General features: G+C 47.7%; 2 protein-coding genes across 2 annotated transcripts in view; one reads left to right on the top strand and one right to left on the bottom strand.

The window, feature by feature from the left end:
- Nucleotides 1–977: 977 nt before the first annotated feature.
- On the top strand, nucleotides 978–12,202 carry RCVRN (recoverin). Its single transcript, XM_003912338.5, has 3 exons — nucleotides 978–2,538; nucleotides 8,605–8,716; nucleotides 11,737–12,202. The coding sequence occupies exons 1-3, from the start codon at nucleotides 2,158–2,160 to the stop codon at nucleotides 11,844–11,846; spliced, it is 603 nt and encodes a 200-aa protein (XP_003912387.1). The 5' UTR covers nucleotides 978–2,157; the 3' UTR covers nucleotides 11,847–12,202.
- An 8,663-nt stretch (nucleotides 12,203–20,865) lies between these two features.
- The window catches only part of GLP2R (glucagon like peptide 2 receptor), a 66,941-nt gene continuing 59,848 nt past the window's right edge, over nucleotides 20,866–27,958 (bottom strand). Inside the window, 3 exon segments of the mRNA XM_031657223.1 lie at nucleotides 20,866–22,495; nucleotides 22,498–22,588; nucleotides 23,995–24,036. Of these exon segments, the coding sequence (XP_031513083.1) occupies nucleotides 22,320–22,495; nucleotides 22,498–22,588; nucleotides 23,995–24,036 (309 nt within the window). The 3' untranslated portion in view covers nucleotides 20,866–22,319.

The raw sequence follows: 27,958 nt of genomic DNA, 5'->3' as shown, positions 1-27,958 counted from the left end.
CGCTGCCACTAGCCTGTTAGTAAGTAGGCTAAAATCCCTACTTTGCACTTTGAGATGCAAGGCAGGCGGATCACCTGAGGTCAGGAGTTTGTGAGACCAGCCTGACCAATATGGTGAAACCTCAATTCTACTAAAAATACAAAAAAAAAAAAAAATTAGCTGGGCCTAGTGGCAGACACCTGTAGTCCCAGATTCTCAGGGGACTGAGACAGAAGAATTGCTTGAAACCAAGAGGCGGAGGTTGCAGTGAGCCAAGAGTGCGCAACTGTACTCCAGCCTGGGCAACAGAGAGAGACTGTCTAAAAAAAAAAAAACCACTTTACCTGCCTGGAGACTGTGGGGTTTATTCTTCATACTTCGTACCCCAGGGCAAAAAACGACAACTCTGCATCCACGGCGGCAAGGCTGGGGTTCTGAGTGTGTCCCCTCCAGCACTGCGCGCCGCTAAGGAAAGTGCACGCCCACCCTCCCTTCCCTCTGGGTGACAAGAATCCAGGTGTGCAGCGTCCTCACTAGGGTGCTTCCTCATGCTTGATACTCCCCGCTGCGGTGCAGGGACGCGAAGCCCACCTTTGCACAGCTCCCTGTCTCTGATCACTCAGTTATTTACCCATTCACTCAGCAAACACGTTTTCTTGCCTGCTCACTCCAAGTCCGCTGCAGATGGACACCCTGCAGCCTGCCATGGAGCCGCAGATAGATTTTGTTTGGCCCACACCATGTTTTGTGATTTTGTTTTTGATTCTGTTTTTGTGTTGTTCTTTTGTTTTTTTGAGACGGAGTCTTGCACTGTCGCCCAGGCTGGAGTGCAAGAGTGCGATCTCGGCTCACTGCAACCTCCGCCTCCCGGGTTCAAGCGATTTTCCTGCCTCAGCCTCCCAAGTAGCCAGGATGACAGGCACCCGCCACCACGCCCCACTAATTTTTTGTATTTTTAGTAGAGACAGGGTTTCACCATGTTGGCCAGACTGGTCTCGAACTCCTGACCTAGTGATCCACCCTGCTCGGTCTCCCAAAGTGCTGGGATTGCCGGCGTGAGCCATCGCGCCCAGCCGTGTTTTTTTAAATTTCAAATTAATTGCCAAAGTTGAAAAGTGTGGAAATTGCATCGAAAATTCTGATTTCTGGATTTCTCTTGACTAATTTAAAAAAAAAAAAAATCTCACGTTCCCATGTGACCACGTTCGCTGGCAGCCCCTTCCCGAGGTGACACAGGCCTGGCTGCCCCCTGTTGGTCCCTGCAGGCAGTTCACCTTCTCTCCCTGTGACTGATGGGCAATAACAAAACGAGTGTTTAGCATTAGCCGTGTGCCAGGTTCTAAGTGTGTCGCCCATATTGACTCACATCAGCCTCACAATGACAGTGTGGTAGATGCTATGATGCCCATTTATTCAAGAAAGGCTTAATGGGGGCCCAAGCCTATCAGGTTCTGGAAATGGAAATGCATCTGGGAACAACACAGACAAAATCCTGTCCTTCCTGGAGCTTTCATTCCGGTGAGGGGACATGGGGCGTGCCAAAGACGGTGGGGGGGGTGCTATTATAAATAGTCAGTATAGGCCTGGCTGAGCAGGTGACATTTAAGCGGAGACGTGACTGCAGTGAAGGGTTAGAAGAGTGTCCCAGGTGGAAAGAGGTGAAGAAACATGCCTGGGGCCACACAGCTAGTTAAGTAGCCAAGCTGGGACTTGAACCCATGCTGGCCCCAGAGCCTGTGCTCCTAACCACTGCATTCTAGGGCTTGATGTGAGTTGCCAGCCCTGCCCTGAGATGCTCAGAGTTAGTGAGGAAGAGAAATAGGGAACGTGGCTGCCGTTAGAGGGCTGGGGCTGGGGGTGCAGGAGGCCCCAGCTCTGAAGGTTCCAACTTCCTGTCCTATTCTAGTCTCCTCCCAGGAGGCCGAGATGAATTGCCTGCCTGCCCTGGGCTCTTTATTTTAATCTCAGTAGGGTTCTGGGAGCACCCACCCACCTCCACAAAGCTCCTGGGCCCCTCCTCCCTTCAAGGATTGCGAAGAACTGGTCGCAAATCCTCCTAAGCCACCAGTATCTCCATCTTCAGCTCACACCAGCCCTGAGCGCCAGCCTGCGGCCAGGGGACCACGCACGTCCCACCCACCCAGCGACTCCGCAGCCGCTGCCCACTCTTCCTCACCCATGGGGAACAGCAAAAGTGGGGCCCTGTCCAAGGAGATCCTGGAGGAGCTGCAGCTGAACACCAAGTTCTCAGAGGAGGAGCTGTCCTCCTGGTACCAGTCCTTCCTGAGGGACTGCCCCAGCGGCCGCATCACCCAGCAGCAGTTCCAGAGCATCTACGCCAAGTTCTTCCCTGACACCGACCCCAAGGCCTACGCCCAGCATGTGTTCCGCAGCTTCGATTCCAACCTCGACGGCACCCTGGACTTCAAGGAGTACGTCATCGCCCTGCATATGACCACCGCGGGCAAGACCAACCAGAAGCTGGAGTGGGCCTTCTCCCTCTACGACGTGGACGGTAACGGGACCATCAGCAAGAATGAAGTGCTGGAGATCGTCATGGTCAGTCTCCCCTCTCCCCTTCTGGCTGGGCGGCGCCGGGGTCACTTGGGGCTGGGGTCCCCTTGCTGCAGAGTGAGTGGAGCTGTGGGTGGAGCGGGGGATTCAGGCCACTGGCTCTGAGAGCCTGGTGCTCCAAGAGGCTGATATTGATAGACGGGTGGGCACTTACCCACAGCTTCGTTGTCTTCCTGAAGCAGAATCTGAATATTTCTTAATACATCCATGTTATGCTTTGCTTCACGATGTTTGGGTCATCTATGGACCATATATACCACTGTGGTCCCATAAGCTTGTAATGGAGCTGAAAAATTCCTATTGCCTAGTGATGTCATAGCACAGTTACTTTATTTTTTAAATGCATTTAGTGTAGTCTAAGTGTATCTATAAAGTCTGCAGTAGTGTACGGTAATGTCCTAGTTCTTCACATTCACTCGCTACTCGCTTACTGACTCACCCAGAGCAACTCCCAATCCTGCAAGCTCCACTCATGGTAAGTGCCCTAGACAGCTCTACCATTTTGTATCTTGGTGTTTTGTTGTTGTTGTTGTTTTGTTTTTGTTGTTGTTGTTTTTTGAGATGGAGTCTCACTCTGTAGCCCAGAGCTGGAGTACAACGGTGCAATCTTGGCTCACTGCAACCTCTGCCTCCCGGGTTCAAGCAATTCTCCTGCCTCAGCCTTCCGAGTAGCTGGGATTACAGGCACACACCACCACGCCTGGCTAATTTTTGTATTTTTAGTAGAGACGGGGTTTCACCATGTTGGTCAGGCTGGTCTCGAACTCCTGACCTCAGGCAATCCACCCACCTCAGCCTCCCAAAGTGCTGGGATTTACAGGCATGAGCCACAGTGCCTGGCCCATTTTTTATCTTTATACTGTATTTTTACCACATGTTTAGCTATGTTTAGATGTACAGATACTTACCATCGTGTGACAACTGCCTGCAGCACTCAGGACAGTCATATGCTGCACAGGTTTGTAGCATAGGAGCAAAAGGCTGGACCATGGAGCCCAGGGATGTAGTAGGCTCTACCATCTGGGTTTGTGCGAGGACTGTCTATGACATTCCCACATGGAAATTGCCTAAAGATGTGTTTCTCGGAATGTATTCCTGTCTCTGAGCGACACATGACTATATTTACATTTTTTTCTTTCTCTCCATCCTTTGTTTCTTCCTTCCTTTATTAAAATACCCTTTGAAATTTTCGGCAGTACACATTCAACTTGAATCGCTATTCATTCTAAACACACTATGCTTCAAATATAAAGTAGAAAGAGGTCAAAGTTGGGGGCATGAACTCTGAGTTCTAGTTCTCATGTTCTCCCCAGCTTGGGGCAGATCGCCTGTACCACCCTTGAGCCCGCACTTGCCATGCACGGCGTGGCTCCCCGGCTCCTGACAGGTTCCCTGTGAGGCGTACACGCTTCCACATGGTTCCCAACACACCTTCTCCCCCGTCCATACTGTCCTCGTGTCAGATCCTTTGTTGTGAAAGTAATGGCAAAAACCACAATTACTTTTCCACCAACCTCGTAGGTGTCTTGAAAATGTTTTATCTAATGTATAAGTAACTCATGAAATTTAGAAACCTAGGCAAAAGAGATTAAAAATTGCCTCATCCAAGGAAAACTTTTCTTAGTATATCGGTATATACCTTTTCAGTGTTTTACGTATATAATTTTAAACAATGTTAAAGCTATGACATACTCACGTACGATTTTTATCATACATTTTTCAGTTACTCTTTTATCATGAGTGCTTTCCATATCATTACATATTCTTCCAAAACAGTTTTTTGTTGTTGTTGTTCAGACAGTTTCACTCTTGTCGCCCAGGCTGGAGTGCGGTGGCGTGATCTCAGCTCACTGCCACTTCTACCTCCCAGGTTTGAGCAGTTCTCCTGCCTCACCCTCGCAGGTAGCTGGGATTACAGGCACCCGCCACCACGCCCAGCTAATTTTCGTATTTTAGTAGAGACAGGGTTTCGCCATGCTGGCCAGGCTGGTCTCAAACTCCTGACCTCAGGTGATCTGCCCACCTCGGCCTCCCGAAGTGCTGGGATTACAGGTGTGAGCTTCTGCACCCAATCTCTTCCAGAACGCTTTTAATAGCTGCTTGGAATTCTGGCTTATGGAAATGTGGAAATTATTGAACATTCCTATGTTTTTGGACATTAGGTTGTTTCCATTTCTCTCCTATTATACCAGTTCTAATTTCCTTCATTTGATTTTTTTTTTTTTACTTATTCTTTTTCAATCCCCCTGCCCCTGCCACTTGCTTTATTATTCTAATTCCATTCGTGTTAGTAGAGACTGTTGTTCAGATGTTATGCATTTGTAATCATGCCTTCATTTGCATGATTACAAATGCACAAAAATTTTCCACCCTTATTAGCAGAAACCATAAATAAAACAGCAAAGCATGCAGCTTGTGGTCCATGGGCTTATCCTCAGTGCTCAGCTCAGGCCTCCCGTTCCGGCAGGCGTGTGTCTCCCTCATTGTTATCTTGGCACAGTCTGCAGAGAAAGCTCCCTCGAATTGGCTGTGGGGTCTCTGGCCTGGGACAGGGACTAAGTCTTCAGAGCCACATAAACAATGTGGGACCCAGCAGAAGCCTACAAATGGATACTCCTTGAAGAAAAGTAGGAGGAAAGGGAGGAGGGGGAAATGAGGGAGGGAGAGAGAGAAGGTGGAAGTCAGGAAGGAAGGAGGGGGAAGCAAGGGGAAGGAAAGAAGGAAGGAAAGGAGGAGAGAAAGGAAGAAAGAAGAAAGGAAAGGGAGGAAGGGAGAGGCCATCAATAGCTGGGGCTGTACAAGGTGGCAGAAGGCTCTACTGTTCACCAGATTACAAGTTCATGGGCAGAGCACTGACTGGGGGAGTCACAAGTGAAGCGTTCTAGTCCCAGCTCTGACTCCAACTAGCGGTGTTGCTGTGGGAAAACCATTTTACCTTCCTGGGCCCAGGGTGAGGATTTGATTATTTTTGCAGCCTTTCCCGAGGCCCTGAAGGTCTGTCCCTCTGTGTTGGAAGTGGGGTGGGCAGGCAGTCACTCCCAGCTTCTGGCTGGCACACCTGTACATGGTACCCAAGGCCCTGCACAGATGGATAGGAGTGTAGGAACCACCTACACTTGCGTCCAGCTCAGAGCTCTGAGTGCTGCCAGTGAGGCCGCTGCCCTGGGCTGCTGGCTTTGGTCTCCTTGCTCCTTTTTCCAGCACTAGGAGGCTGAAGGGGAACTTCTCAAAGCTATCGACCTTCCCTCCAGGATAATTTCACAGCCATTATTGCCCCTGCCTGCCCTGCTCACAAGTGTCTCCAGGGAGGCAGAAGGCTCTGGCCAGAGCCAGTAACCTCCCAGCTGCCACCCAACATACCTGCCTGCCCTCAGCATCCAAGGACCTACAACCTTGGGTGTCCCTTCAGGACCCAGCTGGCACTGGTGTTCCTGAGCCAGTGGAATCCTGGAAACTTGGAGCTGGAAGGGTGCATGGAGCCCCCTTGTCCCTTTCCCTGATCTCACAGGTCTGGGGGCACTTCCTGCTTTCCCTACATTGCATAACCAACTGCTTTATTAGAGGGGAGGGAGGTGAGAAGGATGGGATCCTTGAGCCCAAAGCTAAGCCTTTCACTGAATCCGTCCTTGAGCAGAAGGTTAAATGAGGGTCTTGCTGTACCATGGGAAGACCTCTGAAAAGTTCTTGTTGATGCCTCTCCCTCCTCCCCCCCAGCCTTGCCCAACGCTCTCCAAGACCTTCCAGTGATAAGGAGGTGAGTAGGCTATAGCGTAACACAAGGATACCAATTCTAGAATCAAAATGCCTGGATTCAAATCTCCACTCTTCTCCTTCTAGCTGGGTGACTTCCAGCAAGTTAGTTGTCTCAGTTTTTTCATCCATAAAATGGGGCCAATCATACCTTCTTCATACGGTTATTGTGAAGACTAGGTGTAAAAAATGTTTAGAAAAGTGACACCTAGGCCAGGCAGTAATCCCAGCACTTTGTGGGGCCAAGGTGAAAGGATTGCTTGAGCTCAGGAGTTTGAGACCAGTCTGGGCAACATAGTGAGACCCTGTCTCTACAAAAAATTCAAAGGAACTTGCTGAGCATGGTGGTGCACACCATAGTCCCAGCTACTCAGGAGGCCGAAGTGGGAGGATTGCTTGAGCCCAGCATGTCGAGGCTGCAGTGAGCCATGATTGTACCACTGCACTCTAGCCTGGGTGACAGAGCAAGACCCCATCTGGAAAAAGAAAAGAAGAAAAGAGAGTGACACCTATTAAGTACTCAACAAATGTTAGCCGTTATTGCCATAAGTCAGTCTTACTGAGCAACTGAGGTACAGTATGAATCTAGAGGAAGAGGTTTACTCTTCTAAAACCTCTAGGCAGTAGGGTCTGAGGTAGTGATTCCCAAACTCCAACCTCAGGACTGCCGTCATATTTGCATCAGGAAGCTTTTTCTTTCTTATTTTCATTTTTTTAAATAAGTGAAGTTAATATGTTTACATAGTTAGAAAATCACAGTACAGAAAGGTACAAAATAAGAAGCGAAAGGCTTCTTTGTCTCTTCCCTGAATTCCCTGTCCCTTATGAGGGCCTCAAAAATACAGATGCCCAGGTCCTACGCCCAGGAATTTTGATTCAGTAGATCAGGTGGGGGCCTGTACATCTGTATTATAACTGCTATCTGCTCCCACGGGCTGGTCGGGCACTGAGAGAGGGACATCGTGATGGAGGTGACCCAAAGTCCCTGATGTGTCTTCCATAATATTTGTACCATTTTACATTCCCAGCAACAGTGGACCAGGGTTCCCTTGTCACCACACCCTTGCCAACGCCGTTATTTCTTGTCTTTTTTATTACAGCCATTCTAACAGGCGTGAGGTGATATCTCATTGTGGTATTGATTTATGTTTCCCTGGTGATCAGTGATGGGTTTCTTGATACTTGCTGGCCACTTGTACGTCTTCTTTGGAGAAATGTCTGTTTGGGTCCTTTGCCCATTTTCTTTCTTTCTTTCTTTTTTTTTTTTTTTTAGATAGAGTTTGCTCTTGTCACCCAGGCTGGAGTGCAATCGCGTGATCTTGGCTCACTGCAACCTCCGCCTCCCAGGTTCAAGCAATTCTCCTGCCTCAGCCTCCCGAGTAGCTGGGACTACAGGCATGCACCACCACACCCAGCTAATTTTGTGTCTTTAATAAAGACGGGGTTTCACCATGTTGGCCAGGCTGGTCTTGAACTCCTTACCTCAGGTGATCCACCCGCCTCAGCCTCCCAAAGTGCTGGGATTTACAGGCGTGAGCCACCGTGCCCAGCCTCCTTTGCCCATTTTTCAATTGTGTTATTTGTTCTTTTGGTATTGAGTTGTAGGAGTTCCTTATATATTATATACAATGTGTATATTATATATAGAGAGAGACAGGGTCTTGCTCTGTCACCTAGGCTAGAGTTCAAAGGTGCAAAAACGGCTCACTGCAGCCTAGAACTCCTGGGCTCAAGCAATCCTCATCCTCCCGTGTAGCTGGGACTGTAGGCATGCCCACCACCTCTGCTAATTAATTTTCTCTTATAGAGATGGAGTCTCACTTTGTTGCCCAGGCTGGTCTCAAATTCCTGCCCTCAAGTGATCCTCCTGCCTCGTCCTTCCAAAGCGCTGGGATGACAGACATGAGCCACTGCACCTGGCCCCTTATGTATTTTTGATATTAACCCCTTATAAGATACCTGGTTTGCAAATGTTTTCCCCCATTCCATAAGTTACCTTTTGATTTTGTTCACTGTTTCCTCTGACGTGGAGAAGCTCTTTAGTGTGATGTCCTCCCGCTTGTTCATTTTGGTTTATGTTGCCTGCGCTTTTGGTGTCATATCCAAAAAATCATCATCAAGACCAGCATCAAGAAGCTTTTCCCCTATTTTCCTCCAGCAGTTTGACCGTCTGAGGTCTTATGTTTAAGTCTTTAATCCATTTTGAGTAGATTTTTGTGTACAGTGTAAGATGTGGATTTTCCGGGGTTGCCAACCCCTTAAAGTTCCTCCTAACGAGTTCTTTCTTTCTGTTTGGTACAGGCTATTTTCAAAATGATCACTCCTGAGGACGTGAAGCTCCTTCCAGAGGATGAGAACACGCCGGAGAAGCGAGCTGAGAAGATCTGGAAGTACTTCGGAAAGAGGGATGATGGTGAATTCCTTTTCCTTCATTGCCTTTGATTTTTCAACCATGGGCTATTCGCTGGGAACCCCAGCAAGATTTATTCTTCTGAGTCACAGCGTCCAGGCAGGACGGGGACACCTCATTCCACTGTATATTTTTAGAACTGTCTGAAGGGTTCGACAGGGGAATGGCCTTAAGGGTGAGCGGGAGCCAAAACTGTTTTCTGTACAATTAGAACAAGAGCAAACTTCAGCTCACCTTACCTTTGAATTAATTTCAAGTCCCAAGTCAGTGGGATCTAAATTGCTATGGTTTTACTTCGGGAAGTTGGTTTGGGTCCTCTGAGAAACACCACCAAGATAGGATTAGATTTAAATGAGATTGCAAGAGATTTGTGGGAGGAAAGGCTGATGAAGGAAAACAGGCAGGGATCGAGAGAAGGCTGGGAAAGCCATCAGACTGCCAAGAAGATCTGACCCCTGGCAGGGAGAGAGGGGAAGAAAGGAAGGTTAGGAAAGAAAGGAAGGTGGCCGGGCGCGGTGGCTCAAGCCTGTAATCCCAGCACTTTGGGAGGCCGAGGCGGGTGGATCACGAGGTCAGGAGATCGAGACTATCCTGGCTAACATGGTGAAACCCCGTCTCTACTAAAAATACAAAAAACTAGCCGGGCGTGGTGGCGGGCGCCTGTAGTCCCAGCTACTCGGAGGCTGAGGCAGGAGAATGGCATGAACCCGGGAGGTGGAGCTTGCAGTGAGCCGAGGTCGCGCCACTGCACTCCAGCCTGGGCGACAGAGCAAGACTCCGTCTCAAAAAAAAAAAAAAAAAAAAAAGGAAAGAAAGGAAGGTTAGGTAAGTAATGCCCGAGACAGTGCATTCTGAGGAAGTGTTGACAGAGTCGATGGGGTGTCCTCGGTGCCCCTGTCAGTCTTGGTGCTCCTGCCCTGTCAGTCAGTGGCAGGAAGCAGTCCTCAGGAAGCATGATCCTGCATTGTAGGCAGTGATGGACTCCAGCCCTCGGCTGCTGGGGCTGTGTGTCTGTAATGCTCATGGCCAACACAAGAAGGATGCGGTAAAGGAGCTGGTATTAGGCTGGGGCTGCAAACACATGTGGCTGGAGGGGCAGGAATGATGAAAACAAGTCATGTGGACAGTAATCTATAAGCAGTGCGGATTGGCAAACAGCACAGGGTGCACCTCGGGTCTGATGGCGTCCAGCATATTCCATGTGGGAATATGGAACCCATGGTTGAGACATCATCTGATTTTTTTTTTTAAGAGAAGCCAGCCATGGAGATTTAAAAAATGCAGTGTTTCTCAATTGATAAAACACAGCGTGGCCCAAACACATCCAAGGGTCCTGTGTTAACCCCTTTGGTGACCTCTGGAGGCAGTCTCCTACCAGGGTCAGGAATAAAAACCTGAGCAGGATGCTAAATAAGGGCAGAGATAAATGATCCTGCCCCTCTTAATCTGCCAACAAATGATGAAATAAGAGAAGCACGAAGGTCATTGGGGTAGGAGGGACGTAGGACACAGAATTTAAGGAGGTGCTCGTTCTCAGGGTCAACAATGCACTCACAGGACCTGAAAGTGAGTGCCTCCTTAAATTCAGGCCTTGGTACTTTACCCACCTCTCCTTTGAGCACTTTCACCTCCTTGCACAGACATTGGCTGCCAAGATGCCTTCTTTCGGCACTTCGCCCACTGGCTCCTTGATTGGCTTCCTGACCTCCCTCTGGGTCTGTTCATGTGTTGAGCCCTGTGTTCTGCTCCTGGGGTGTTCACTGGAAACCGCCCCAGTGAACACCCCAGGAGGGCATGATGTCAGAGGCTGACGTGTTACTCCTGTTCATGACATGCTCTATGTGTTTCCACATGGCCCATCGGGAGACAATGCCTCACGGCAGAGTCAGGCTTTGATAGTGGGAGTTTCAAGCTCTCTGTGGGGTGGCTGGGATGTTAAAACCCAAGACTTGTACAGGAAGCCATCCTGGATCCTAACCCAGAAGGGATTAAGGGTATCCAAAAACGCCCAGAGCATAAGTCAGAAGTCACATCCAGTTCAGCAAAGCTTTGTTGAGCAAGGACACTGTGCTAGGCACTATGAACATACAACAGAAAGGAGCATCTGTCTCACGCAAGAGGTATTTGTGTGTGTGACTGCCTTCTCCCCCAGATCAACAGTTTCCCAGGGAGGGACTTCATCTCACGCTCTTCTATTGTACACCCCACCTCCGCTCCCTGCAGGGACCTTGGCTCCAAGCACAGTAGCATCTAGGCTCAGGACCATGCATTTAACTGGATTGATCTGAATACAGTAAACCACCTGATAAAAACACCAGAAAACCGGGTGTGGCTGCAACAAGGCTATCTCAGTCCTGATCCCAAATAAGGAGGCAGATGAGACTGGGGGATGCAGGGATGGATGCATAGGAAGGGGTCATGGCGGAGTTGTCAGTCAGGAATCACGGAGCTGCCTGTGTGCTACAGGTGCCAAAGAGACCTCTCTGCAAGCCACACTCCCCCTGGCATGATGTCATTGGGCCCCTCACCTCTCACTCCTATGTCTGTGGGGACGTTGTTCCCTGCTTCTCAGCTGAGACTCTGAGCCTGACACCCAGATTGTTTGGCTATGCTCAGACCCCCAGAAGCTCCTCCTGAACTTGATCTTAGAAACTTGAGCTAATACAGAAAATAGAATAACAATAGTTATTCATTATTGAAGTATTTAATAGCCAGCAAGGCAGGGGCACCGGCCAATCGGAAGAGGCACATAGCACAAGATTGGCACCTCGGGGCCCCCTCCAGTGCCAGTCATTCACCTCCCTTTGCTGGTCCCCAGGGAGCTCTAAGGGTCATGGGAAAGGAGGTGGGTATCTGGATTAGGGTGGGAGAATATTGAATACTCAGGGCCACTGAATATTCAATATTTTCATAATAGATACAGTCACAATGGGGATACTGGCTGGATGTCAGCCTCATCGCAGCTTGCTTGGCTATCAATCCTGGCTGTTTTATGTATGTATATATTTTTTCCCAATGCACAGATAAACTTACGGAGAAAGAATTCATCGAGGGGACCCTGGCCAATAAGGAAATTCTGCGACTGATCCAGTTTGAGCCTCAAAAAGTGAAGGAAAAGATAAAGAATGCCTGATGCCAACTGTTCAGTTGTCCTCCCTCCACCCACCACTCACACGACACCCGTGAGCGCGTGTGCACGCACACACATGCACACACCCACCCCAGGGCCAAGAGAAAGGCCTGCACACAAGCCCACAGCGCAGCTCCCTGCCAAACTGAAGCATCTGTAGTGACCCACTGGTTCCTTCTTCCTGGGTCTTCAGCGTCCCTCCCATCATCCCCGGTCCCACCCCTCCCTCTGCCCACCAGCCCATGGGCCTGTGCTAATCCCAGGATTAGGCCATAGGAGTCCTAAGTGTCACCCCGCTGTAAGCTCCTTTGTGGAGTGCTGGGTAAGCAGTTTCCAATAAATGTAAGCTGAGCTGGGCACGTGGCTGCTGGTCATCCTTCACCTGGAAAGGAAATGATTTCTGTCGGCCATACCTCAAAGACAAGGTTGTGTTGCGATGGCAGCCCTAGGCTGGGCTGCTCTGGTGCCAAATGAGCCTGACGCAGTCCTGCTCTCGTGGAGCTCACGGTCCAGAGGGGACAATGGAGCTGGAAGGAGGCCGTGACCAGTGGCCCAGGTTACCATGGAAACGTGCAGAGCAGCAGGGGAGGACACAGTGGAAGGGGCTGACTGGTCAGGGGGGATCAGGGTGATGAAGGGAGATTTACATTCAGACCCACTGCACACAAGGTGGGGGACGGGGTCAGGGTGGGGAAGTCTCAAACAGAAGGCGACCGACACAGAGCCGCTGAGGCACGAACGACCATCTCAAGTTCCAGGAGAAGGTCAGGGTGGCTGGAGGGTAGGAGGAGGAGGGACAGCAAAGTGTGAGCTGAGCCTAAAAGGTAGGTGGGGACTGGACCATGCAAAACCCTCCCTGCAGCCCGTGGTAAGCACTTGGGGGCTCACCATGGGGGCGGCGGTGCCACTGTGGAGTTGGAAGTAGGAGGGTTTTATGTTTGTAAGAGAAGTCCCCAGCAGGCTAAAATAAGTCAGAGGGGAGCGACTGGGGGCTCCTTAGGGGCAGGGAGCCTGATGAATAAGCTTTTGCAGCCACCCAGATGGCCTGGGCCAGGGGAAAGGCAATGGGATGGAGAGGACCAGACCCAATAAAGATACATTTAGGAGGTAGCATCCACCTGGCTGGCTGAGCGGTGGGGAGGAGGGAGGGCAGTAATGGCAGCCAGGTCTGTAGCTGGGGCAGTGGGTGAATAGCAACGCCATCTATGGAGATGAGAAATACAGGGAACCTTTGAGGTTTCAGGGAACAATGATGAGTTCAGCTTCAATATAGTAAGAGGGGAAGGCAGAGCCACAGATGGCCCTAAAGCCCCTTGTTTTAGAGATAAAGAAAAGGAGTCCCAATGACAGGAAGCAGCTTGCTCAGGGGTGGCCAGCTGAGGTTCTGAGGTCAGGTCAGGGCTACCCACCAGCTCCCCACTGCCTCCTCAAAGCTCCAGGGCCTGGGATACCCAGGAACTCCATCAGTGGGTTCTCCAAGATCCCTGGGTTTGTTGCTTTGAAGGTCCATTTATTCTCCAGCCTCAAGTTCCAAGATGAGGTCAGAAAAATGCATGGATGCCCTGGATTCTTGACTGACCTGTCTGCAACCTCTCGAGGCTGGGGAGTCTCCAGTTGCTAGTGTTGTGGTGATGCCTCCAGACCCCACTTTAGCCACAGAGATGACACAATCACCTCTGCCAGAGAGCACTCCTCTGTGTGGAGAGCAAACATGAGAATAAACACTTATGAGCCGTGCACCATGCTAGACTCTGCCGTCATTATTTCATTGATGGAGATGTTGTTGTCTCCATAGTACGGATGACGATACTGAGGCCAGGAAGTGTGAGTAGGAGTTGGTACTTGAACTGCAGTCCTTTTGATTACACCAGGTTTCTCCAATAGTTTTGACCTGGACACAGCAGGACAGAGAACTCTAGGATAGCACAGTGTCAGAGCTGGAAAGGGGAGGGAGGCTACAAGGCACGAGCCCAGAGGTTCCGGGAGGAGAAGGATTATTATTAGAATCATTGGCCCAAGACACTTCTCCCATGTAGACATAGTGGGCTATATATAGGAGCTTGTTCAGTGGGAGATAAAGGACCCTGTGGGTCCAGTCCAGAGTGTTCCAGGAATATAACCAAAGGGCTCAATGTCTTACTCCAATACTCTTTCCGCCACACTCCATGAATGAATCTGGTTGCTTGGAAGATGAGGCTGGGGCTTCTCACTTCTCTCTGAGGTCAGGCTATCATTGTCACTTGAGTCTAAAAGGACAGACACTACATAATCAGGTCCTTGCTGGTTTATGGTTCAATGAGAGACATAAAGGGGGCCCTGGAGCTTCCGGTGGCCAGTGGAGAACCAAAGAGTGAAAACTTAATTAGCAGCTCTGTTTTTTAGCTTAGGGCAGAAGGACCACTTGGGCTGGGATTCTGTACAGCTCTATGACACTCTGTGGGAAATAAAGCATGAAGTTCAACTTGGCTTAAGGGAAGAGGAGGTGGAGATAGTGATGAGCTATGTCATCAAGACTTCCAGATGCAAAAGGTAGATGACCTGGCACAAATTGTTGTGGCACAAATAGAAATTGATTGGCTCTCATAACTGAAATTCTAGGAGTAGGGCTAGCTTCCAGTCTGGCTTAATCCAGGGGCTCCAAAGATGTCTCAGGGTTCATTTCTCCCTCTCCTGGTTCTGCTTTCTGCTGTCACCACCATTCTCAGATTCTTCTCATGCTGGCAGGATGGTCACCGGCAGATCCAGGTTGCCTTCTTCATGGTTCCAATTTCAGCAGAAAAGAGAAAATGCTTTTTCTTAAGAGTCCCAGCCAAAGTGTTAGGATTGCTTCTCACTGTTTCTGGTTAGTTATATGCCCAGCCTGGCTCAACATCTGATGCCAGAAGGATGTGCTGCTCTGCCCGGCCAGCAGATTTTTATGCCCGTCCTTGAACTGAGGGTAGAGTCAGGACAACTCAAGTTCCATGGACTGAGAGTAGGAGATGAGTGGTTTTTCCAAAAGGAAAATTGGGGTACTATAAAGAGGGCGGATTCTAAAAATAGATGTCTACTATAGAGACCTTGGGGAAGTCATTTCCCATCTCTAGATCCCTGACTCAAGTACATGTAAATTCAAGGGCAGAAATGGGTCTCATTAGGAACAATAATCCAAACTGCCCCAGTTTCTGTTGCCACCTGCCCACATAAGATCCCAGCCCCTTGTGCAGTGCCTCTACGGCATTTTTAGCATCTCCAGGAGGTGTCCCGCACAGATTCACCAATAGGTCCCTTAGTGCCAGGTGCCATTGCTGCCCCCAAGTACCACGTTCCTAATCATGGGTGAGGCCACAGTGCTCCTAATGTGCCCAAGCTGTGTGCTGATCTGCTGAGGAACCTTCTAGGTTAGCGTCCATCAGAACAGCCCCATGGGAAGTAGCATGTGTCATGGAAACAGCTTTTGTCATTGCCTCCTGGAAACAGCTCTTCTAGCTTTTGTCTGGAGCTTCTCTTCTCTCACCAGGCTCAGATTCTGACCATGGAGCCAGGTGGGATCAGCCAGCATGCTGTGTCCACCTCTATCCCCATTTTTGTCCCTTAATGGTCATATAAACTCATCAGACAAGCCCAGATATGTCTGTGTCTTAGGCTGTCAGGCTCCAGCTGGGATGACCACCCCTTAAAATAACCATGAAACTGGGCCAACCACACCTACACTGCCTATCACTTGAGAGTTGTGAGAGTCAGTTGAGTCTGTGCTTGTGGAAGAATTTCTGAGCTCTAAATGCTACATGGGAGAAAGGCTCAGTTTATTTGGACTTCAGCAAGGTATTGTCACTTTCCAAAGAAGGGTTCACCTCCCTCCCCTCTGCCTCAGCCAATATTCTCAACCTTGGTCCCGTATTAAAGTCACGCAGGTGGCGTTGACGCCAAAGCACGGGCAGCGAAAGAAAAAAAAATAGAAACATTGGACTTCATCAAAATTTAAAACTTCTCTACATAAAGGAGCCCTATCAAGAGAGCGAAAAGACAATCTGCAGAATGAGAGAAAATATTTGCAAATAATATATCTGATAAGGTATCAATATCCAGAATGCATAAAGAATTCCTACAACTCAACAACAAAAACCAAACAATCCAATTGAAAAATGGGCTAAGAATTGAATAGACATTTTTCTAAACAAGACTTACAAAGGACTAACCAGCAAGCACATAAAAAGATGCTCAACATCATTAGTCTTTCTGGAAACGCAAATCAAAACCACAATGAGATACCATTTCACAGCCATTCGGAATGGTTTTCATAAAAAAAATGGAAAATAAATGTCGGCAAGGCCATGGAGCATTTGGAACCCTCATGCATTGCTGGTGGGAATATAAAATGGCACAGCTGTTGGGGAAAATATAGAATCACCATATGATTCAGCAGTTCCACTTGTAGGTATACTCAAATTTTAAAAGCAGAAACTAGATGTTTAAACATCCCTACCAACAGTAGCATTATTCACAACAGCCAAAACATGGAAACAATCCAAGTGTCCATCAATGGATGAACAGATAGACAAAATGTGGTATGCATGGAATATTATTCAGCATTTAAAAAAAGGAAATTCTGACACACACTACAAGGTAGATGATCCTTGAGGGCATTATGGTGAGTGAAATAAGCCGATCACAAAAGGATACATACTATACAGTTCCACTTATATCTGCTGTATCTAGAATAAGCAAATTCACAGAGACAGAACGTAGAAGTTGCCGGGGTTTGGGGAGGGACGAATGGGAGGCTATTTTTTAATGGATATAGAGTTTCAGTTCGGGAAGATGAAAGAGTTCTGGAGATGGATGGTGGTGACGGCTGCACAACAGTAAGAATGTACTTCATGCCACTGAACTGTATACTTAATAATGGCTGGCTGGGCGTGGTAGCTCACGCCTGTAATCCCAGCACTTTGGGAGGCCGAGGCGGGTGGATCACCTGAGGTCAGGAGTTCAAGACCAGACTGACCAATATGGTGAAACCCCGTCTCTACTAAAAATACAAAAATTAGCCGGGAATGGTGGCGTGCGCCTGTAGTGCCAGCTACTCGGGAGGCTGAAACAGAAGAATTGCCTGAACCTGGGAGGTGGAGGTTGCAATGAGCCCGAGATCATGCCACTGCACGCCAGCCTGGCAACAGAGCAAGACTCCGTCTCAAAAAACAAAAAGAAAAAAAAATGGCGACAATGGTTACTTTTATGTTACATATATTTTGCCACAATTTTAAAAAGATCACTCAGGAACTTATAAAAATCCCAATGCCCAGGGCTATTAAGACCATTTCAATCAGAATCTCTGGGGTCAGACCCTGTCATTGGCCTTTTTAAAAAGCTTCCCAGGGGACTGGGCGTGGTGGCTTATGCTTGTAATCCCAGCAATTTGGGAGGCCGAGGCAGGTGATCACCTGAGGTCAGGAGTTCAAGACCAACCTGGCCAACATGGTGAAACCCCATCTCTACTAAAAATAAAATAAAAAAAAATTAGCCAGGCATGGTGGCTCATGCTTGTAGTCCCAGCTACTCTGGAGGCTGAGGCATGAGAATTGCTTGAACCCAGGAGGCAGGGGTTGCAGTGAGCGGAGATCAAGCCACTGCACTCCAGCCTCGGAAACAGAGTGAGACTCGGTCTCAAATAAATAAATAAAAATAAATAAAAAGCTTCCCAAGGAATTGTAATGCCAGCATTGAGAACCACTAGACTAGGTCTTCAAAGCAACACGCACGCTGAGAGACCAAGGGAGTGGTCTATAAAAGGAGAGACACTCTCCTTCCACTCTGACCATTGCTTCTGGTCCCGGCGCCTCTGTCCACTCTTCTGGTCCCTAAGACCAAATTTAAGATACTGGAGCACTCAGGTCCCCGGCTAAACACCACAGCCCTTCTCCTCACTTCTGGCCAGGAATAGTGCATCACATTCTTCACAGGTGGGAGAGATCGTCAGCTCCAGTGAAAAACAAATGTAAAAGAATCAACAAAATGCAAATCAAATTAAATACACTTGTTTTAATCATTAGCAGAACAAGAGCAAGCAATTACATGTTGATCACCCCATTTGTAGACTGAGGGGTGGAGGGAGTATTTATAAATGCTTTGAGAAAAAGTTTCTCCTTTTAGTGGTAAGGTCCTGGATCACTTACTCCCAGCAGCATCTGAGGCTCCCAAGAGCCATTTCTGTGCCGTCTCATTCCAGGAATGTGTGTGGAACACCTGCTCTTAACCGGCACTGTGCTGGGTACTTGCTGGGAATACGAGATGACCCCAGCTTTCTAGGAGCTAATTGGCTGATAAGCCAAGACAGGGACATTTGCAGACAGGAGAAAAGTAGACATCGATTTTCATGAATGAGCTATGGATAATCTGGACACCAAAAAATAAACCTTTGCTTCATTACTTGCCTGATGCCTTTGCCTCCATCCCCATCCTAAAATCGGGGCTGGACTATGAGTGACACAAGTGGGGCTCCCACTTCAAGTGCAAAATTTAAGGGGATTCCAAAAGTCCCCATAGTCAATATAAATAATATTTTAATGCAATTGTTTAAAAATAAAAATTCACATTAGGCTGGGCGTGGTAGCTCACACCTGTAATCCCAGCACTTTGGGAGGCCGAGGCGGGCAGATCACGAGGTCAGGAGATGGAGACCATCCTGGCTAACACGGTGAAACCCCATGTCTACTAAAAATACAAAAAATTAGCCGGGCGTGGTGGCGGGAGCCTGTAGTCCCAGCTACTCGGGAGGCTGAGGCAGGAGAATGGCATGAACCCGGGAGGCGGAGCTGGCAGTGAGTTGATATTGCGCCACTGCACTCCAGCCTGGGCGACAGAGCGAGACTCCGTCTCAAAAAAAAAAAAAAAAAAAAACTGGCCCTGATAGACATTTGAAAGTCAGGACCAGAGAGTTTTCCGTAATTTGCAGTGAGATGGGCCTCCTCTGCCTCATCCCTTCCTGCCCTGGTTCCAATCAAATTTCACATGATGACACTGATTGATTATTTGTCTTGGAAAACAGATGTGCTACAGTGAAAGACAAGACACCTGATTAAATTCCAATTCATGTAAATATGCCTGCTGGGTATAGTTAGAAAAAGAAGATGTCAAATTGTCCCTTGTTTGCAGATGACATGATTGTATATTTAGAAACTTCATTGTCTCAGCCCAAAATCTCCTTTAAGCTGATAAGAAACTTCAGCAGTCTCAGGATACAAAATTAATGTGCAAAAAATCACAAGTATTCTTATACCATTAACAGACAAACACAGAGCTAAATCATGTGGAACATAAACTCATCTACTGCCACTTCAAAGAGAATAAAATACCTAGAATCCAACTTTACAAGGGATGTAAAAGGACTTCCGAAGGAGAACTACAAACCAATTGCTCAGTGGAAATAAAAGAGGGATACAAACAAATGGAAAGAACATACCATGTCATGGATAGGAAGAATCAGATCATGAAATGGCCATACTGCCTCAGCGTAATTTATGATTCAATGCCATCCCCATCAAGCTACCAATGAGTTTCTTCACAGAATTGGAAAAACTGCTTCAGCGAAGTTCATATGGAACCAAAAGAGCCTGCATTGCCAAGACAATCCTAAAGTCAAAGAACAAAGCTGGAGGCATCACCTGACTTCAAACCATACCATGCCTACAGTAACCAAAACAGCATGGTACCAAAAATTAAAACAGAGATATAGACCAATGGAATGAACAGAGTCCTCGCCAGGAAATAATACCACATGACCACATCTGATCTTTGACAAACCTGAGAGAAATACAAGAAATGGGGAAAGGATTCCCTATTTAATAAAATGGTGCTGGTAACATAGCCATAAGTAGAAAGCTGGAAACTGTGAATCCCTCCTTTTACCCTTATACTTAAAATTAATCTAAGATGGATTAGAGACTGTGTCGCTAGACCTAATAAATTACAAAACCCTAGAAGAAAACCTAGGTAATACCATTCAGGACATAGGCATGGGCAAGGACTCTGCCCAAAACACCAAAAGCAACGGCAAATAAAAGCCAAAATTCAAAGGGATCTAATTAACTAAAGAGTTTTTGCACAGCAAAGAAACACCATCTGAGTGAACAGGCAACCTACAGAATGGGAGAGAAAATTTTTGCAATCTACTCATATGACAAAGGGCTAATATCCAGAACCTACAAAGAACTCAAACAAATTCTATTGAGAAAAAAAAACAACCCCATCAAAGGCGGGCAAAGGATATGAACAGACAGTTCTCAAAAGAAGACATTCATACGTTCTCGTAACAGACACATGAAAATGCTCATCACTGCCATCAGAGAAATGCAAATCAAACCACAATGAGATACCATCTCACACCAAAGTTAGGAATGGCAATCATTAAAAAGTCAGGGAAACAACAGGTGCTGAGAGAGGATGTGAGAAGGAACACTTTTACACTGTTGGGATTGTAAACTAGTTCAAACTATTATGTGGAAAAACAGTAATGCATGGCCCCTAAGGATCTAGAACTAGAAGTACCATAAGACCCAGCCATCCCATTACCGGGTATATACCCAAAGGATTATAATTCATGCCAGTTATTACATTACGCACATGTATGTTTATTGTGGCACTATTCACAATAGCAAAGACTGAATCGGGAACTAAATGTCCACGGTGACAGACTGGATTGGGAAAATGGTTACACCATGGAATTATGCAGCCATAAAACGATGAGTTTGTGTCCTTGTAGGACATGGACGAGCTGGAAAACCATCATTCTCAGTAAACCATCGCAGAAGAAGGTGGAAAACCAACACCGCAGATGTTCTCACTCATAGGTGGAACTGAGATCACTTGACTCGTGAAGGGGAACATCAAGGCCACTGTGGCCCATCATGGGAGGGGGGAGGGGGGGAGGGATTGCATTGGGGAGTTATACCCAAGATAAATGACGAGTTGATGGGTGCTGCACGCCAACATGGCACAAGTATATTATTGCTAACAAACCTGCATGCGTTGGTGCACACATGTACCCTAGAACTTAAAGTATAATAATAAAAATTTTTTTTAAAATGCCCATGGGATATACTTATACAAGAAGACGATTTGTCTGAAATTCAAATTTAATTGAGTATCATGTTTTTGTTTGCTAAATATGGCAGCCCTGCTTGAGGAGTATCATACTGACTCCCCCAAAGATAAGGTGGTATTTAGTCCCATAGCAACATACCCCGCCCACGTACACATGCATTTTACATACCATGAAAGCGACACTCCTGTGCGTTAACACACTGTTTCCAAAGGATGTCCCTCCCTTGATCTTCCTACAGCCTCTTGCCTTATACTTTCAGTCACTGAGCCTGACCCCAACTGCCTGGGCCCTCCTCAGCCTCCATGGGTCACAGTAGGCAGGAAAGGTCCCACAGGCTGGTGGATGTGAAGTCCTAGATCTCTCAGTGCTGCCCTGGGCATGTCCAGATCCAGCCAGAGTCCTATTGCTTTATCTGGACCCTCCTGCTTTCAGCATTTATTCCCACTGGGCAAACAGAATTCTGATCAGCAGGGACTCTGGCCATGGAGAGTTATAGGTCAACCTCCTGGGACAACAGGTGTGACCATCAATGCATCAATGGCAAACCAAAAATGGTGGGGGCGTTCCTTGCCCCAGGAGGATGGTAGTGTAAATCAGGCTGGTAGAAGCCAACCTCAGAAAGGTAGATAGAGCCAGAAAGGAGAGGAATGGACCAAAGACGACATTCAGAGGGTCCCCAGGCAAGAGAGAGGCAAAACTCAATAGGAGAGGAAGAGCAGAGAGGAGCGGCACTCCCGCGGGTGACATGGGGTTACACACTGTCCAGGGAGGGCAGGCACACCCCAGCTGAGCTGGGAGAGCAGAACGTCTCTTGCAGCATCCTACCATGGCCACATGGGGGTGCTTCTAGCTCCCTCCCACCCTGTCCAGTGTTCGCCAAGGGTGGGCTTGCAGCAGAATTACCTGGGATGCTTATTCAACAGCTCCAATTCCTCGCCATTGTCCCAGACTCACTGTCTTAGAATCTTAGCCACAAGTCTAGGATTCTGCATTTTAAAAGCTTCCTAGGAAGGTTCTCATGCACCCTAAACCCAACCTCAGATGGAAAGCATGCATCCTGAGGGGTAAAGGAAGAGATACTGGCTGGTTTCTATGTAACAGGAGATCTCTCTTCATGGTGGCGCTTCATTGGCTTGAATTTAGAGCCTGGTTCTAGGGTCTGGTGGGCATTCTGGAACACACTCGTGGGGGTTATTGAGCCGGCAGAGGCTGTGAGCATGACACACAGCCTCTTTCATACAGAGCTTGAAGAACCTTGTGATAGCCTTCACATCAAAGTGGCATGGCGAATGGAACGAGAATGAGTCCGTGCCCAGCAACGTGTGTCCGCTTTGCTTCCTCTTCTTGGGCCCTCTCGAGAGTCCCTGGCAGCAGAGCCAGCGTGGTGGAACTCCAGCCTAGATCTCACTCTCTTCCAGAATCTCCTCCATGGTGTTGGCCATGGTGACATCCCCCTCGCTGCACTCAGACAGGCTGCTGCCCCGGAAACAGGTGGTCTCCAGGTTGGGGCCGAGCCCAGCCCCTGGTGACCTCGTGGCGGCTAGGTGTAGAACCCCACTGCTTAGGCCAGTCCAAGCTTCTCAGCGCCATCTCCTTCCGAGAGCTTCTTGGGACATTTTCCCAGGAACCGGAAGTTCTTCCCCAGGACACAGGCTCTGCAGCCTGCGTGATATTAGCAGAAGCCGGACCCCAGTATTTCGCGAGGTCAGCCTTCAATTCCGTCGGGTGGAGATGGCGAGAGGTTACCGTCTTGGAGTCATTTAGCCATGTGTCCATTTAGCAAATATTAATTGAGAAGCTACTCTGTGCCACCCTTGGGAAATTTACCTTGTAACTGGGGGACACAAGGAGAAACAAAGATACATAAATATATCAGGTGGTAATGACACTGAGAGAGTATTAAGCAGGACAATGTGGTAAAGAAACAAAAACTTAAGATGTGGTGTTCAGGAAAGGACTCTGCCAGGGTGGCATGTGAGCTGAAACCTGCTTGACGGGTAAGGAGCCCCCTCCGTGAAGATACAGAAGCAGCAGCGGTGAACAAAACAGAAGATGGTTTTGCTGTCAAGAAGCTTACATTCTAGTAGGAGGAGATAGAAATAAATATTTATACTTGTAGTAGGGCAAGAGGAGGTTGAAAGGGGACTGGAAACTCTACCAACTCCTAAAGACAGGAGAAAACACTGGCCTCTGCCCCTCCCACTATCAAACCTTTTCCCAGGGAAGCAGAGAGCTGGTTGGGCTATGCAATAATATAAATAACTAAAAGTAATAATAGGCCAGGCTCCATGGCTCATGCCTGTCATCCCAGCACTGTGGAAGGCTGAAGTGAGTGGATTACTTGAGGTCAGGAGTTCAAGACCAGCCTGCCCAACATGGCGAAACCCCATCTCTACTAAAAATATAAAAGTTAGCTGAGCATGGTGGTGGGCACCTGTAATCCCAGCTACTCAGGAGGCTGAGGCATGAGAATTGCTAGAATCTGGGAGGCAGAGGTTGCAGTGAGCAGGTATCATGCCACTACATTCCAGCCTGGGCAACAGAGTGAGACTCTGTCTCAAAAAAAAAAAAAAAAAAAACTATTTTTTTAAAAAATGTAATCATAGTTTCTAGGTGTTGAGCATTTACTATGTGCTCAGCATACCCAGGACAAGACTACAAAGCAGGGATGATTGTTACTTCCATGTTACTGATCAGGAAAGTGAGGCTAAACGAAGTGCAGCAACCCAGCTAACTCACAGAGCTCCTAAGGGTGAACCAAGATGTGAATCCAGATTTTTGGACTCCGAGGTTCAAGCTTGTTTCCTGTGTCACACTTGAATATTCCTTGCATCTCAGCAGGGCCAGTGCTGGGGTCTAAACTCCTTTATACTCATCCGACACCTTTTTTTCCATTTGTCTAAGCTGCCCCCTGCTCTCTCTACTGGAAGCTCACAATACAAATTTGTCCCCACACAAGCTGGTCACTGCACATTCCCCCAGAGCACCATCACATCCACAGCAACCTCCAGAGGTGGCAGGATTGCAGCCCCAGCCTCACACGCAACCAGGATGGCAACGTAGAAATCATACCTCTCCACTGGCAAAACCATACTGCAAGGCCACCAGGAACCCCTGAAACGAAAGGAGGACACGGCATAAAATCTGACTCCGGAGATGTGTCTGAGAGTTACTGGCAACATCCAAAGCCCTGCACAGGTCGTAGGAGTCCCCAGAAAAGGCATGCAACTGCATGGCTTGCAATAACTAGAGTTAGTCATACTGGTTATGTTAACTTGGATTTCCAGGGCATCTGCTCTTACTTTGACATTCAGTGCCATCCCCACCCCCGCCGCACCCACATATCACCCTAGGTGTTTGCTTAGGTGTTCACAGGTGCACATGGATCAATGATGATTAAACCCCCAAGACCTTGTGTCATTCATTCAATTATACAAATATTGGGCAAGGTCACTGTTGCCCCTCTACTTGCTCATAGTGGGCACTGGTTAATGTGTGTGTGTTTGTTTGTTTGTGATGGAGTTTCACCCTTGTCACTAGGTTGGAGTGCAGTGGCATGATCTCGGCTCACTGCAACCTTCGCCTCCCGAGTTCAAGCAATTTTCCTGCCTCAGCCTCCCGCGTAGCTGGGATTACAGGCACACGCCACCACGCCCGGCTAATTTTTTGTATTTTTAGTAGAGACAGGGTTTCGCCATATTGGGCAGGCTGGTCTTGAACTCCTGACCTCAGGTGACCCACCTGCTTTGGCCTCCCAAAGTGCGGGGATTATAGTCATGAGCCATTGCACCTGGCCTTTTTTTTTTTTTTTTTTTTTTTGCCTGACTTGCATTCTTTCTTTTCAGTCCCTGACCCTCCCTACTCTCTGAGCTTCTGGCAGCGTTGTCAGTCATGTGGTTCCCATGTTCCAGGATGACCATCGCCACAATACTCAGCCCAAATGGGCTGGAATCAAAAGTGCTCCAGTTAATGCTTGTTTCCATTGTCTTTATCAGGCTCCTACACATCCTGATTTGTCAGACAATCACTGTGATTACTTATATATCCTCGCTGTCCCTAACTGAAGCGAGGGTCTGTGGCATTTAGGCAGTGTGTCTGATATATTGGAGCTGGATGTGTGCACATGGTCCAAGTACTTGCAAGTTTATAGAAAGACTCTTATAAAATGCCAGAACTCACAAGGAAAGGATGCATTTCCAACTACAGGGTGAAGGTCCCGATGGCAGGCTGACTCCTCTTATATCTCTTGATGATAATGAAATGTGGCACTGGGGAAGGCTTTTCTGCTCTTCCTTATGTAAGCCTTGTTCAGCATGTCCCTTCTGGAGCCAGACCAGGATCTCCACATTGACAATCACGACATCAACCAAATGCTTGGATTCTGGCCATGAATGTGGAATTTCCCTTCTCTTACGCACCTAGATATTCCATGGCGATAGCTTCCATAGCAGGGGCATAGTGTTACCAGTTAACCATTTTCACACATGCAATCTGGTCAGAGGTTCACAGCTGCCCTCTGTGGTTGGTGGGACAGGTAATATTTGCCTCCAGGCACATGATATCGGAGGATCTGGCTTTCAGGGTGCCAGGATTCTCACAAACAAGTTGGCTAAAATAGGATTCCACATGACAAATGTGTTTTTTCACTTCCTCGGGTGCTTGCTTCACAGTTTTAGGAACATCCTAGGGTCTGGTTCTCATTCTAGATTAAGCAAGTGTGAAGGGAGTGGGTTCCACAGAACACATGGGTCTTACTTCATATGTCACCGCTGTTTGGCAGTCTCTCCAAAGCTCCACTGATTGCAGGAGGCTGGTGGAACTCTCTAAGCAGTAGGCTCTTGGAAGAGTAAAGGACCCTCCAGAGCAGCAAGAAAAGGAAGCTGTTAGGGCTGATGCCTGTTCTTGCCAATTTCCATGGTGGAGTCTCTAAAATGATCCACCAAATGTAGCTCTCCCAACATCTGCTCACCCGTGCTCTTGCCTCTGCCTGGTGGGATGCAGGGAAGCATGGCAGGAGTATTCAGAAGATGGGAGGTCTCTGCTCACACACAAGCCCTCTAAGTGTGTTTTCTGGCTCAGTCCTGGTACAAAACACCCTGCAGAGTCACTTTGATTCCTCACGTTCCTCAGCAGTGCAGGGTGATGAGCAGAGCGCTGGCTGGCTTCAGGAACAAATCTTCCATGCTGGTAGCTAGTCTCCAGAGATGGCCCCAATGGTTCCTCTTCTTTCTGTGGGCTCAGGATGCTCTTCACATCAAAAAGTAGACCAAGTTTTCTCGGCCCTCGAATCTGGGATGACCTTGTGACTCCTTTTACTGATACAATGTCGTAAAAGTGACATTCTGGGACTTCTGTGCCTATGTCTTAAGAGGGCTGGAGGTTTCTCCTTCCTCCGTCTTAGAACGTTTGCTCTCAGGATGCCCTGAGAGTCCAGCCGCCATGCTGTGAGATATCCAGGATACATGGAGAGGCCACATGGAGGAGAACTGAGGCCCCCTGAGCTATATAGTCTTAGCTGAGGTCCTGTTCAACAGCTAGCATCAATGTCTAGTCATGTGAATGAATCATCTTGGATGTGCCACCCCAATTGGGCCTTCAGACGTTTGCAGCCCCAGATAAAAATTACATGTATCAAAAGAACTATTTACCCTGAGCCCAAGCAGCCCAGTCTACTGAATCATTAAAAATATTAAAATGGGGCCAGGTGTGGTGGCTTATGCCTGTAATCCCAGTATTTTGGGAAGCTGAGGTGGGTGAATCACCTAAGGTTGGGAATTCGAGACTAGCCTGACCAACATGGAGAAACCCCATCTCTACTAAAAATACAAAAAAAAAAAATTAGCTGGTCGTGGTGGCTCATGCCTGTAATCCCAACCACTCGGGAGGCTGAGGCAGGAGAATGGCTTGAACCCAGGAGGCGGAGGTTGGGGTGAGCCAAGATTGCACCACTGCACTCCAGCCTGGGCAACAAGAGCAAAACTCCATCTCAAAATGATGATAATAATAACGGTTACTGTTTTAAGCCATAAAGTTTTGGTGTGGTTTATTACACAGAATCAGATGACCAACACATCCTCCCAAGGCAGAAGAGTCTGATAGGCTCAGATTCTTTCTCAGAAATCTGCCTCACATAGCTCCACAAAAATAACTGGTCTTTACCTGGCCTTGGGTGAGTGGGATCAGGCGATCACGGGCTCACATTGCCCGACCGTACCCTCAGGAGAAAAAAGTCCACCAAATATTACGACATAACAGCTGCAGAGTTTTTTTTTCCCCTCTAATTTAGGATTACCTTTTAAAGAAGATTACGGCCAAGGAACACAAAAACCCCAAATTACTAAACCTTATCTTTTGAAATTCCCCAAACGACTGAAATAAATTAAACATGTTTTCATAATGGAAAAAAAATTGCTTATGGATCCTCTGTCTTGATTCGAAGCCACAAAGAATTCAACTGCAACGGGAGGGAAAAACATACTGTCCGACTGCTCATACCACACTTCAGGCTCTGGCTCCTTGGCCTTTGGTGAACATGCGGTGGGTGGACACGTTTTCTCTGCTGTGTACAAAATCTCAGCACTTCACCCTGTCTGGTATATTGCTCCAATATATCACACAGGACTTGACCTTTAAGACTGGTATAGGGAACTCGGTGTCTCCTGGTTCTAATCTTCACAAGGTCCCTGAGAGGCACTATGGATAGTGGCTACAGTCAGGGACTTAACCTCTGAATAAAAACCTCATGTCTGATACATGTCAGCATGTGAAAGTCCCCTGAGCCTCAGTTCTTTCATCTTTAAAATAGGTATAGTAATTTATCCTTCACAGGGATATTATGCGAATCCCATGAGGCTGAAAGTGTTTCATGTTAAATAGATACTTTCCAGTGTACCATTTTAATTCCTTTGCTAATATTTTAAATACATTTTTAAGGTTATTTTCTTAGTGTTTATTCCAGGGATTACAACATGCATCTTAACACAATCTATTTCATATTAACACTAACCTAATCCTGGTAACAAATAGAAATGTTCTC

This window comes from Papio anubis, chromosome 17, assembly GCF_008728515.1.
Source record: "Papio anubis isolate 15944 chromosome 17, Panubis1.0, whole genome shotgun sequence".
NCBI lineage: Eukaryota > Metazoa > Chordata > Mammalia > Primates > Cercopithecidae > Papio > Papio anubis.
This window is presented reverse-complemented; position numbering and strand designations above follow the sequence as displayed.